The sequence below is a fragment of the Schistocerca americana genome, chromosome 1 (genome assembly GCF_021461395.2).
Source record: "Schistocerca americana isolate TAMUIC-IGC-003095 chromosome 1, iqSchAmer2.1, whole genome shotgun sequence".
NCBI lineage: Eukaryota > Metazoa > Arthropoda > Insecta > Orthoptera > Acrididae > Schistocerca > Schistocerca americana.
This window is the reverse complement of record NC_060119.1, coordinates 653,499,067-653,512,600: the sequence shown is the minus strand read 5'-3', so window position 1 is coordinate 653,512,600 and position 13,534 is coordinate 653,499,067. Positions and strand designations below refer to the sequence as shown.

The following is a 13,534-nucleotide window of genomic DNA, read 5'->3' as shown; positions in this document are numbered from 1 at the left end:
GAAGTTCTCGGTTTAGAAGGGTGTATGACACGTGACGTAGTGTCTCGCCCCTGTTGTTACATCTATAGATCTAAGAGGCTATGATGGAAATAAAAGAAATGTTCAAAGAGTGGGATTAAAATTCAGGGTGAAAGGATCTCAAAGATAAGATACGCTGATGTTACTGCCATCCACAGTGAAAGTGAAGAAGAATTACAGCACATGGTGAATGCAGTGAACATTCTAACGAGTACAGAACATGGATTGAAAGCAAATCGAAGAAAGATGAAATTAATGAAAAGTAGCAGAAATGAGAACAGCGAGGAACTTGACATCAGAATTGGGGATCACAACGTAAATGAAGGATAAGAATTCTGCTACATACGCAGTAAAGTAACCCATGATGGATAGAACAAGGACATAAAAAGCAGACTAGCACATTGGATTACTTTGGGGAACAAATTTCTGAGAATGTATGCTTGGGAATCAGTATTGTATGGAAGTGAAACATGGACTGTGAGAAAACCGGAACAGGAGAGAATCGAAGCTTTTGATATGTGGTGCTACAGACGACTGTTGAAAATTAGGTAGACGGGTAATGTAAGGAATGACGAGGCTCTCCACAGAATCTGAGAGAGAAGGAATATGTGGAAAATACTGACATGAAGAAGGGACAGGATGATAGGCCATATGTTAAGACATCAGGGAATAACGTCCATGATATTAGAGGGAGCTATAGAGCGTAAAAACTGTAGAGGAAGCTAGAAATTGGAATACATCCAGCAAATATTTCCGGCACGTAACTGAGGATGTAGGTTGCAAGTGCTAATCTGAGAGAAGAGGTTGGCACAGGAGAAGAATTCGTGGCGAGCCGCATCAGACCAGTCAGAAGATGGATCACTCTAAGAAAAGTCAATTGTTTCGAAAAGTGCGGGTCTGTTTATTGGAGGAGCTTTAAGACGTTGCTGTCACTAGTTGGTTCTCTATCTCTCTGTTCGAATTAATTTTCTTATAGACATCATACGAATCCCCTATCTCTGGGTTCAGTTTTGATCGCAAGAGACTCTAATTCTATAGTTGGAAAATTGAAGTACGTCCCTATTCTGTACCCGAGACACCCTGCAACAACTTTCTGAAGTGCTCTGCCACAAAAGTGCAAAAGTCATGAGATACCTCCAAATATCGTGTCGCACCTCCTTTTGCCCAGCGTAGTGCAGCAACTAGACATGGCATGGACTAAAATAAGTCGTTTAAAGTCCCCTGCAGGAACACTGGGCCATGCTGCTTCTATAACTGCCCACAACTTCGAAAGTGTTGTCGGTGCAGGGTTTTGTGCGCGAACTGACCTCGGAACAGTTTGAACATTTCCTATCATGTCCCACAAATGTTTGATGGATTCATGTCGGGCGACGGTTGCCGAATCATTCGGTCGAATTGTCCCGAATGTTCTTCAAACCAATCGTAAATAATTGTGGCCCGATGACATGGCGCACTGCAAATGGTTCAAATGGCTCTGAGCACTATGGGACTTAACTTCTGAGGTCATCAGTCCCCTAGAACTTAGAACTACTTAAACCTAACTAGCCTAAGGACATCACACACATCCATGCCCGAGACAGGATTCGAACATGCGACCGTAGTCGTCGCGCGGTTCCAGACTGAAGCGCCTAGAACCGCTCGGGCACTGCGGCCGGCCATGGCGCACTGTCATCCATAAAAATTGAATCGTTCTTTGCGAACATGAAGTCCATGAATGGCTGCAAAGGTCTCCAAGTAGCCCAACATAACCATTTCCAGGCAATGATCGGTTTAGTTGGACTAGACGACCCAGTACATCCCTCGTCGACACAGCCCACACAATTAACGAGCCACTCTAGCCTGCACAGTGCCTTGTTGACAACTTGGGCCCGTGGCTTCTTGGAGTCTGACCACATTCGAATCCTAGTACAAGGTCTTACCAACTGAAATCGGGACTCATCTGACCAGGTCACGGTTTTCCAGCAGTCTAGGGTCCAACCGATGCGGTCACGAGCCCAAGAGAGGCGCTCCAGGCGATCATTTGCTGTTAGCAAAGGCACCTGCGTCTGTCGTCTGCTATCATAGCCCATTAACACCAACTTTCGCCTCACAGTCCTAACGGATACGTTCATCTTACGACCCACATTGATTTCCGTGATTATTTCAAGTAGTGTTGCTTGTCTGTAAGCACTGCAAGACTACGCCAACTCTGCCGCCGCTGCCGTCGGCCATTGCGTTGTCTGAAATTTGATATTCTCGCGCACACTGATGACACAGTGGATCCCGGAATACTGAATTACCTAACGATTTCCGAATTAGTGTCCCATGCGTCTAGCTACAACTACCATTTTTCTTTCAAAGTCTGTTAATTCCCGTCGTGCGGCTAATAGTTCTGCCAATGCTATGCCCTTTTGTACTTTTTGTACGCGGTACTACCGCCAACTGTATATGTGCACGTCGCTATCCCATGACTTGTCACCTCGGTGTAGTTCCTGACGCACATTTGGAGCAGAGAAAAGTTTTATCCTGATTCGTGGGTCAAGGCGATGGTTGCTACCCGTATTTAGACTCATTTTATGGGTATAGCAGGGACGAAATTTTTTTTAGGTTCGCCGATAAACGTTTCTGGGTTACTCTTTGGAACAATATGATGCGAAGGGATGTTTAGATTCAAATGGCTCTGAGCACTATGGGACTCAACTGCTGAGGTCATTAGTCCCCTAGAACTTAGAACTAGTTAAACCTAACTAACCTAAGGACATCACACACATCCATGCCCGAGGCACGATTCGAACCTGCGACCGTAGCGGTCTCGCGGTTCCAGACTGCAGCGCCAGAACCGCGCGGCCATTTCGGCCGGCGGATGTTTAGAGTTTGCCCCTACAAACGGTATGTCATACGCCTTTCTCGGCATTGAATATTCCCCTGCTATAATTTCCACAATCACGTTACATCTGTCGGTGACTATCGAGGAGATTAATGTACGAGAAAGAGGAGAGACACCAACAACAGTTATCATCAAGCACTCTTACAAGTACGTGCCTAGTTAATCGCCAACATAGGGCTATACTTACATCATTATAGGTCCACACAGAGTCTTGGAACATGAAACACGGCTTATCTGGATGCTTCTTAACAAGTGCATCGAATTCCGAAACGACAGAGCAGTTGTTCCTCATCATCCTCTTCGTTTGAATCTGCATTAGGACGAAGCGGTATATGCCCCTGCAACACAAAGAGGATTAATTTGCTTTACAAAAGAATGTAAATTTTCCTTTGTTAGAAAGCTTTTACTTCAACAACTTCAGTACGATTACTGTAATGGTTCCTCAATTAATAAAAGGTAAATCGTGCCTCTAGAAGAGTTATATAATGAAATACATAATAAAAATTACATCATGCAATAATGAATTACACAATGAAATTACATAATGAATTGTACTATGCAATACAGTCAAGGCATAACTGTCCATCACATTAACGTGACCACCTGTCCAAAACCTTTTGCAGCATGGACCGCTGAGAGACGTGCAGAAAGAGAGTCAATACGATTCTGGAAGGTATCGACAGGGATGTGGCGCCATGCCGACTCCAAAGCTGTGACGAGCTGCGATAGATTTCTCGGTTGCGGATCCAGGGCGCGAACAGCCCGCTCGAAATGATCCCAGAGATTTTCGACTGGGGTTTAATTCTGGAGAGTTCAGTGACCAGAGGAGTGCGGTAAACTCATCCTAGTGTTCTTCGAAGCACGCACGTACATTGCGAGCTATGAGGCACGTTGCTTTGTCTTGTTGGTAGATGCCATCGAGCCGAGGAAAAAGAAACTGCATCTATCTTTGGAGAACATGTCCACCCCTACATGCATACAGACCATAACGCAAGCAGAGTGCTTGCTTTCAGACGTTTCACGCCGTACACACCAACGGTCTCTCTTCTAAGGACTATAAAACGTGGTTCATCTGAAAAGGCTAGCTGTCGCTGCCCACTGGACGTCCAGCTGAGCTAACGGCGTGTAACTTCCAGCCGTCATCGCCAATGAACAGCAGTCAGCAAGGTTGAATGAACCAGGAAAAAATTTTGTAAATCTGTGGTAAGTTCTTATGGGACCAAACTGCTGAGGATATCGGCCCCTAGGCTTACACACTACTTAATCTAACTTAAACTAACTGACTCTAAAGACAACATACACATCCACGCCCGAGGGAGGACTCCTCGAACCTCCGACGGGGGGAGCCGCGCGAACCGTGGCCAGGCGCCTCAGACCGCCCGGCTACCCCCCGCGGAAATGAACGAAGAGCCTGCAGCGGATGATGATGATTTGGTGGTTTGATTTGTGGGGCGCTCAACTGATCATCAGCGCCCGTACGAAGTCCCAATTTTTACACAGTCCAAAGTTTTTCACAGTCCAAAGTTTTTCACAATCCAAAGTTTTTCACAATCCAAAGTTTTTCACAATCCAATCTAGTCACTGTCACGAATGATAATGAAGATGGAATGATGAGGAAATTCAAACACCCAGTTCCTGGGCAGAGAAAATCTCCAACCCGGCCGGGAATCGAACGAGGGACCCCGTGATCCAGTGGCAGCAAAGCCAGCCACTAGACCACGAACTGCGGATCCTACAGTGGCAGCCCATAAGAGTAACGTTAGCAAGCGTGGCACACAAGCAACCAAGCTTCAGATTCATGGTCCACACATTGAACAGAACACCCGTAAGCAAACAGAATTACACACTGGAGCTAAACACAATAAAACCTATAGCACAGGAAAATGGTTACAGAGAAATTAAACCAACGAACTTGTAAACAGAAAAGGAATGGTAGCACAACACACACACAAAACCTTACACAACACAGAACAACACAACACATAAACAATGACCATTTGTGAGACATAACAGTACAACACACAAAAATAACAAAATGGCACATAGTCACTTGCAATAACAAAATTGTCCACAGAACAGGCAACTTATTGAAGAAACAGGGACTTCAAATAGGAGACAGGACAGACAGCTCTACACAGAAAAAGATCAGAACACAGGAGACGCCCACAGATAAATTCAACAAATCAGGAATACGTAAACTCACATGCAACCTGTCACTCAGTGTACATAGGACAAACACGCAGGAACTTTAAAACAAGATACTCAGAACACCTCAGAGCACTACAAAGTAACGGCATACATAGCACATTTGGTAATCACCTAATAGCACATAACCAGCATCCAACTATAATAGCAGCAAAATTAAAAATACTGAAATGCAGCCACAGCCTATACCACAAACTGACAATAGTACTTCCATGTACAGAAGGCAATAGCAGAAGGCAAACAAGTTCTAAATGAAAACACTACACTCTGTAAAGGCTCATTACTTAACACGTTAAAAGGAACTTTACAGAAAGGCAACACAAAACAGATAATGGAGCTTACACACACACACACACACACACACACACACACACACACACACACAGAAAGAGAGAGAAAAGTAAACAAAAGTCAAATTCAGCGGCGAGAGAAAAGTAAACAAAAGTCAAATTCAGCGCCAGACTCTCTCGGGAACAAACTGATGCTGATGGGGTTATGAAACACAACAACATATTGCTCACCGCATTTTGCGAAGTAAAAAGGTGTTTATAAAGAAAGAAACTACAGAAAGTACATTATTATGTGTGTGCAGCGTCCTTGGAACATTAAAAAAACTATAAAAAAAAAGGCTCTGAGCACTATGGGACTTGACATCTGAGGTCATCAGTCCCCTAGAACTTAGAACTTCTTAAACCTAACTGACCTAAGGACATCACACACACCCATGCCCGAGGCAGGATTCGAACCTGCGTCCGTAGCGGTCGCTCGGTTCCAGACTGAAGCGCCTAGAACCGCTCGGCCACACTGGCCGGCGATAAACTATCTGTCACAACAAAATGTGAGTAGTAACAGTTATATATGCAAAACATTTTGATTTCCAAAATTATGATTTTTTCAAAAATCGAGAGGCGAGTTAACTCGCCGATGAAATTTACATTTACATCGTTTGGTTTGCAGATGACAAGCTATCAGTGCAGGACACCATACAAATGGTCCTGCAAAACCATTTAATGTAAAATCATAGTATGAAGCAAAACGAACAAAAACTTTTTTCAGCCTTCACTTTACCAAATTAGTTATAGCCTAATTTACCATCGTTTTTTACAGTTTTCAATAAACAAAAACCCATTAATGATGGCACATAGGGCTGGAACAAGTCCGGGCAAAAAGAAAAAACTGTGTTTGCAGAAAGATGGAACCCATATCTTATAATTATTCTAATACGTTTTTCTTAAAATATAATTTGTATACAACTATTATTTATTGCTCTTTAAAGTTCTCGGAATGCAACAAAACTAGTTCTTCTCCTCTTGATATTTCAGCTGAGAATAGTCGAGTCATGTTCAGACTGAACCACACAAAACACTGCACATGTATGATTTTTTAACGTATTAATCGTTACCAGAATGCATTTTCACTCTGCGCCGCCGTGTGCGCTGATTTAAGCTTGGGATATTAAAACTGTGTGCCGGGACTGGACAGAGGTGGGCGTGGATCGAACAATTCTTTTATTCTTGTAGAAGATGCTGGGAGGGCGTAACTCCCATGTGCGGTCTGTCGGTAGGTTTAGCAATTTTTGTCTGTTGAGGTCAGGCGTTGTTGGGCAGGCCGAAGGCTCTAAGTGACCTATGCATTTTCGAACGTGTTAGCGCGTTTGACATCGTCTTACATCAGCAACATGTGCCTGTTCTCCATTACGCATGCAACAATAGTCAAACATTTTTGCTCAAGAGTCAATACCGACATCGTGGAGTGGCACCTTGGACGCAAGTGCATATCTAGCTTGTTGTGAATTGGTAATCAACATAAATTAATATATTATAAGTCCCCAGTAGACCAGTTATACTAAGAGCGCCATTAATTTGCCCGCAGGCCCCCCAAGTACTAACCGTTAAAAATTTGCACCATTCAGAACTCTTCGTGTCGGCCGCACTGCTGCCACCCTAAAGTTGTGACACTGTAGTTACCTGACAATGTTGTATTGTGTTTTCTGTGTGATCGGATGATTAATTGATTAATAACAGTAACTGCAATAATATTAAAATTCGTTACATAACAGGAGACGACCACAAATGTTTACTACATGTTTTAAATGTCGTGTCCGCAGCTCGTGGTCGTGCGGTAGCGTTCTCGCTTCCCACGCCCGGGTTCCCGGACCGAGCGAGGTGGCGCAGTGGTTAGCACACTGGACTCGCATTCGGGAGGACGACGGTTCAATCCCGTCTCCGGCCATCCTGATTTAGGTTTTCCGTGATTTCCCTAAATCGTTTCAGGCGAATGCCGAGATGGTTCCTTTGAAAGGGCACGGCCGATTTCCTTCCCAATCCTTCCCTAACCCGAGCTTGCGCTCCGTCTCTAATGACCTCGTTGTCGACGGGACGTTAAACACTAACCACCACCACCACCACCGGGTTCCCGGGTTCGATTCCCGGCGGGGTCAGGGATTTTCTCTGCCTCGTGATGACTGAGTGTTGTGTGATGTCCTTAGGTTAGTTAGGTTTAAGTAGTTCTAAGTTCTAGGGGACTGATGACCATAGATGTTAAGTCCCATAGTGCTCAGAGCCATTTGAACCATTTTTTTTTTAATGTCGTCTTCCTCCTACTCAGTGTGTTGTATTACAACAGCCTTCACTTGATATCACATTCGTTGCCACAAATATGTACCGCATTTAAAGGCGACAGTCTGTCTTATGCACACTCACTAATTCATGTTACTTCCAGAAATTCGTACCACAGCAGCTGATCGGTACGAGGCACACACGCCCATGAGTTGTCAGCACTGGAGGACAAACAAGAGAGCCTTCCTCCTATTGAGCCCCGCCATCCTGCAGCGACAGATGCATCTGCCCCTGCCCCCAGTTTCGCCACTGAGGTGACCGGCCAACTTTTCGCACGCGTACTACCATTTATCATTCCTCTAGCGCACAGGGCGAAACACCTATGCACCGAAAATATTGCGGAAATGAAAGTGCTATTGATGTATGGTTTCCGCAGACTGGATTGGTAGTCAGGGCTCGTATTGTTAGCCAATAAACAGATTGTATTAATATTTAGAAACTGTATTTTTTGTACAAACATGCACTTTTTAAATGGAACAATGTCTATTCACATTAACAAACTAGAATTAGGGTAAATTAGAATTTCAGTGTCGTTTCTTGCTTCTGGTGCGAGATATTTACGAGATACCGTATTTCGGAAAGTTTCCATACCTACACTTGTTTGTTCCATTCATCCCGCGTAGTTGCTAGGTACGATGTTGTGTTTACTTACAGTGTGCCTTTTTGTTTCTCGAGTGCACTGCGACTTGCTAGTCAGTGTGTGATAGTCCAAGCAGTAGGTAGTGAGTTAAACATGGGGTTTATCAATGCAGAAAAAGCCGACATGCTCACTGTGTACGAAGAATGTAGGAAGAATGCAGTTCATTCTCGTACGGTGTATGCGGCAAGGTATTCCAATTGACGTCAACCATCCCGGCAATTATTTATCAAGCTCTCGAACCAGTTACGTGAAAGTGGTGGTGTAACGCCTAGACAACGTAACAGAAGGAAACAAATGGCGACAGAAGAGAGGACGATTGATCTTCTTGCTACTCTTGAGTCGATCCGCACGTTAGCTACCGCGCAATCGCGTGGGGAAGTGGCATGACTCAAGTCGCAGGTAAACCGCCGAAACATGTGCTACTGGTCTGTCAACAATACCCGTTGGCTTCGTCAGATGGAACGTCAGCATCCATAGAGTGTAATCGTGTGGTGTGAGATAGTGAACCATCAGCTCATAGGCCCGTTGTAACATTACGAGTCAAGACATCTGTAACGGAACTTGAATAGCGTAAAGTTATCGTCAAAAACGCACGCCGCGCGATTTGTTACGATTTGGTCGGTCATAATAGTAGTAACATGCTTTCGAATACAATTAAAATATAACGGCGATACCTGTTTAGCGTTATTGGAAATAATATGAAATAAATTAATGAGTAAGGTAGCCGATCCTATAAGAAGAGGTAGAATTGGGCATATTAAGGTGTTCTGCTTTATATCGACTAAGCCGATGACAAGGCGTCTTTTTTTTCCGTTTACTCTTAGAAGAAAAAAAAGAAAACAAGTAACGAAGGGCTAATTGTGCGTTGTGAAAAATATAGGGGCGAATTTCAAATAGCTACAGTGTATAATCAGACTAACAAATGGACATTCAGTTACGCGAAATAGCGGACAGTGAAGTGTGGTCATTAAATTGAGTACACCTACAGGGCGGTCAATTCAGGGATAAGTCTATTCGCATCTCATGAGGGACGCGGTATTGAGACCGGTTTTTTTTTTATTATATCACGGAGAGCGGGCTTCAATTTATAAAAAGGAGAAAAGCTGTATCATTATCATTGACTGTTGGTGTTAAGCAACCAAAACTGTTCATCAAAGGGTTTCGGTGAATGAGTGGTGAATGCGAAATGAAACTGTGAACGAAGTTATGTTAAATAAAGCAGAAGAGACAAGACAGTTTGGTCGTATCTGTTATTATTCCATAAACCGTAACATTTATTCTCGTTGTACGAAGCCTTTATAGACGATCGTTATGACAATTTACTTTGAAGGGATCTCGTTACGAGTTAAGTTTTGGGGACCTGGTCAACAGGGGATAGTTCGTAGATCTTAACTACTGCAGCTATTCTGGAATCAGGTGCTACCGTGACCGTTGTGTGTTGTCAATGGCTTAAGGTCATCATATCTCATGCTCTAAGATCGACGCGCCTTTCCTCTTGGCATAACGGTGTCTCACGGTAACCACGACAACGCCGACGGCGAAGGAAGATACGGTAGAAGTGGCGCCACAACGTGCGGCTCGATCGAGGAGGATTGCTGCATTGAGTCGAGTGTCATCCGGATTCATGAACCCTCGAGTTGGAAAATATTGTAGCAGCCAGTGAGTCTGTCCAATGAAAGAGGTATTCTTCAATAATCGCTAAAAGTGAGCGATACTACCAGGTATGATTAAAATAACTGTATAATTATAAAAAAAGGGAAGTTGAGACTTGTGATTTCGGTAGATAAATATATATAAATACATAGTGAAAATAAGTGTATGTCTTGGTAGTGAATAATCATGGCAAAACGAACGAAAAGAATACATGATAATGTGCAGTTGAGTAGAGTCATGAGTAGAAAAGAGAGGAAAGTGAAGAGGATAGGGATGATGCATCCCATGAGCTCAATGTGGGACAGGAGACATGTACAGATAATAATACAGTTATTGATTTAGAGCCGTTAGGAGATTCAAATACAATGATAAGTAAGGTAAGCAGCGTGGGAGAACATAAATATCTTGAGGTTTAGGAAGTAGATCAGCAAGTTGATCCTCAAAATGGAAATATTAATCAAAAAATGTTTGATATGCTGGTATCAATAAATACTCAAATTGGTGTAATGAATGGAAGACTTGGTTCACTAGAAAAAGATAATAAGCAACTAAAAGAGGACAATCAAAAGTTAAACGAAAAATTTGAGGCCAAATTTGGTTCATTAGAAGTTAAAATGGATTCTTTGGAAAGCAAACTGAACACCTTTGATTATAAACTGGAAAATACTAAGAAAGAATTAAAGGCGGACTGGGAGACTCAATTAAATGCGAGATTTGGAGAACTAGATGTAGAGTTTTCTAACACCTTAGAAAGGAATATAATAATTTAATGGGAAAACTTCATGACGTAGAAAAGAAATATGATGTAGTTTCGTAGAGTTATGATGGCCTGTCCAATAGGATGGTTAAGTGTGAAAGCAGCTGTTTCAATGCTAGCGCACAGATAGAAGAGCTTTCGAAACAAATAGTCGAGTTTGAGTCTGATGCTCGTAAAGGGATTGACAAGTATTTAGTAGATCAAACTAAAAGACTTGACGAAGATCTAACTGAATGGATAGAAATAAAAGGAAATGAAATTGTAGACAAGGTTAAGACTACAATTGGATCCCAGCCAAATGAAAATATCAATGAGCACCTAAGTAGAAATGATGAATTAATTAAGCTGTTCACTAGCGAAATTCAAAAAATAAAAGAGAAAATAGTTGATGAGTTACCTAAATGGCAAAAGGAAACCAATCATAAATTGGCGGAGTTAGAACGAAAGTCATCACAAAATTTGTTGACAGAGGACGAACGTTCGGAGAATAGGTCGAAAAACAACCGAACATGTGATAATACGAAGTACAATTGTGGTGAAAATTTGCATTGGGAAGTTGATGATTCGGTTGGTAAAGATGATGATTCTTTTGGTCAGCGAGGATATTTGTCTTCTTTAAAGGTGGAGAACAGCAATTTTAAAAGTAGACAATTCCCAACATTCTCCACTGAAAAGAACAACCTGCATCCGAAAATCTTTATCAATAATTTCAAAAGAATATTTCCGCGTATCTGGTCAGAACACGACCGACTTCAATTTATAGTATCCAAAATTACCGGAGAAGCCGCATTATGGGCCGCCGAAGTAAGTGAAAGTTGCCATACTTGCGCTGAGTTTGAACAACTTTTTTTGGCTAAATACTGGTCGTCGAGTAAACAAGAGAAATTAAGAAAAGAGGTTTACCAACCTGAGTATTTTAACAGTAAAAGAAGTACTTTAAGGCAATATTTTGAAAAGTACATAAATAAGACACGTTATTGGAGTGATCCAATTTCTCACAAGGAAGTGTCAGAATTTTGAAGGGAAGGTTGCCCATAAATATACGTGAAAAGTTAATAAATGTTCCTGACCACGACGTAGAACAATTCTTGTCGGTGATTGACTCTATAGATATGATTATGGAAGACGCAAGACAAATGAGTAGTAATCAAATGTCGACTCACATTCATAGTAATACGAATAATTATAATAATAATTTAACGTATGATAATAATAATACCGAAAACCAGGTCAAACCCGCATCACAGGAGCGTGGACAATCTCCATCCTATGGTTGCAATAAAAACAATGATTATAATAAATATAGAAGAGATACTTACTGTGCTAGAGGTAAACCTCGATATGGTGACGCGAATGTGCATAGTAGTGATATTAATAAGAGTAACAGGTACCCAAGTGATGAACCCAATTGCATTCGACCTTGGGAAGATAATTCGAAGCATAATGTTCATCGGCAGGATGTAACAAATGCCTCGAGTCCTCACCCAGCACAAGGAGTTATACCAATGGGCGAAGGAGCCTCCAATGTGCGACGGGGTGAATACCATAACTCGGATCATACTGTACGGATTGTGGAAGTTCATGAACCCCCACCGATGACTCAACGAGATAGATTAAACTAATACCAGTCACCAAATGCCTTCCTAGGATGACTGGAAAGGAGAAGGAAGGCAGGCATCAATTTGAACTGAGAGTATTAAGGTACAATAATGATCAGGATATAAGGAATGAGTTAATTGAAGAAAAACCTGAAGTTTCTAATAAATGTGGACAAATTTTACAGGCAATAATTTCAACAAGTATAAATAATGTTGATGTTGAAATATTAATTGATACTGGAGCAACTATTAGTGTCATGACGTTGGCCTGTTTAAAACAGATAAGCCGAGGGGTAAAAATGCCCACTTTTCCTATCACAGGATATACCGTGTCTGGCGCGTTCAGCGCAAAAATGCAAAAAGTTGTGAAACAGGTACGTGTTGACGTTACAATACAGAGGGCTCAAATAGAAAGTACATTCCTGGTTGTTCCTAAAATGACAGTACCATGTACCTGGGGTTTGAATTTTTTATGTGAGACCGGTGCAATCATTAATTTAGAGAAAGGTGAATGTATATTTAATTCAAATGGTAATGTTTTGACAACCACCCTGAGAAAGGGCCGAGTAATTCCAAATCAATTGTGTATGAATCTAATGGTAAAATACACTCCTGGAAATTGAAATGAGAACACCGTGAATTCATTGTCCCAGGAAGGGGAAACTTTATTGACACATTCCTGGGGTCAGATACATCACATGATCACACTGACAGAATCACAGGCACATAGACACAGGCAACAGAGCATGCACAATGTCGGCACTAGTACAGTGTATATCCACCTTTCGCAGCAATGCAGGCTGCTATTCTCCCATGGAGACGATCGTAGAGATGCTGGACGTAGTCCTGTGGAACGGCTTGCCATGCCATTTCCACCTGGCGCCTCAGTTGGACCAGCGTTCGTGCTGGACGTGCAGACCGCGTGAGACGACGCTTCATCCAGTCCCAAACATGCTCAATGGGGGACAGATCCGGAGATCTTGCTGGCCAGGGTAGTTGACTTACACCTTCTAGAGCACGTTGGGTGGCACGGGATACATGCGGACGTGCATTGTCCTGTTGGAACAGCAAGTTCCCTTGCCGGTCTAGGAATGGTAGAACGATGGGTTCGATGACGGTTTGGATGTACCGTGCACTATTCAGTGTCCCCTCGACGATCACCAGTGGTGTACGGCCAGT

At 42.6% G+C, this 13,534-nt stretch overlaps 1 protein-coding gene across 1 annotated transcript in view; it reads right to left on the bottom strand.

Moving 5' to 3' along the window:
* Positions 1-13,534, bottom strand: part of LOC124608137 (long-chain fatty acid transport protein 4-like) — a 325,190-nt gene that overhangs the window by 121,196 nt on the left and 190,460 nt on the right. Inside the window, exon 2 of the mRNA XM_047139962.1 lies at positions 3,072-3,222. Coding sequence (XP_046995918.1) covers positions 3,072-3,222 — 151 coding nt within the window. The remainder of the gene's footprint in view (positions 1-3,071; positions 3,223-13,534) is intronic.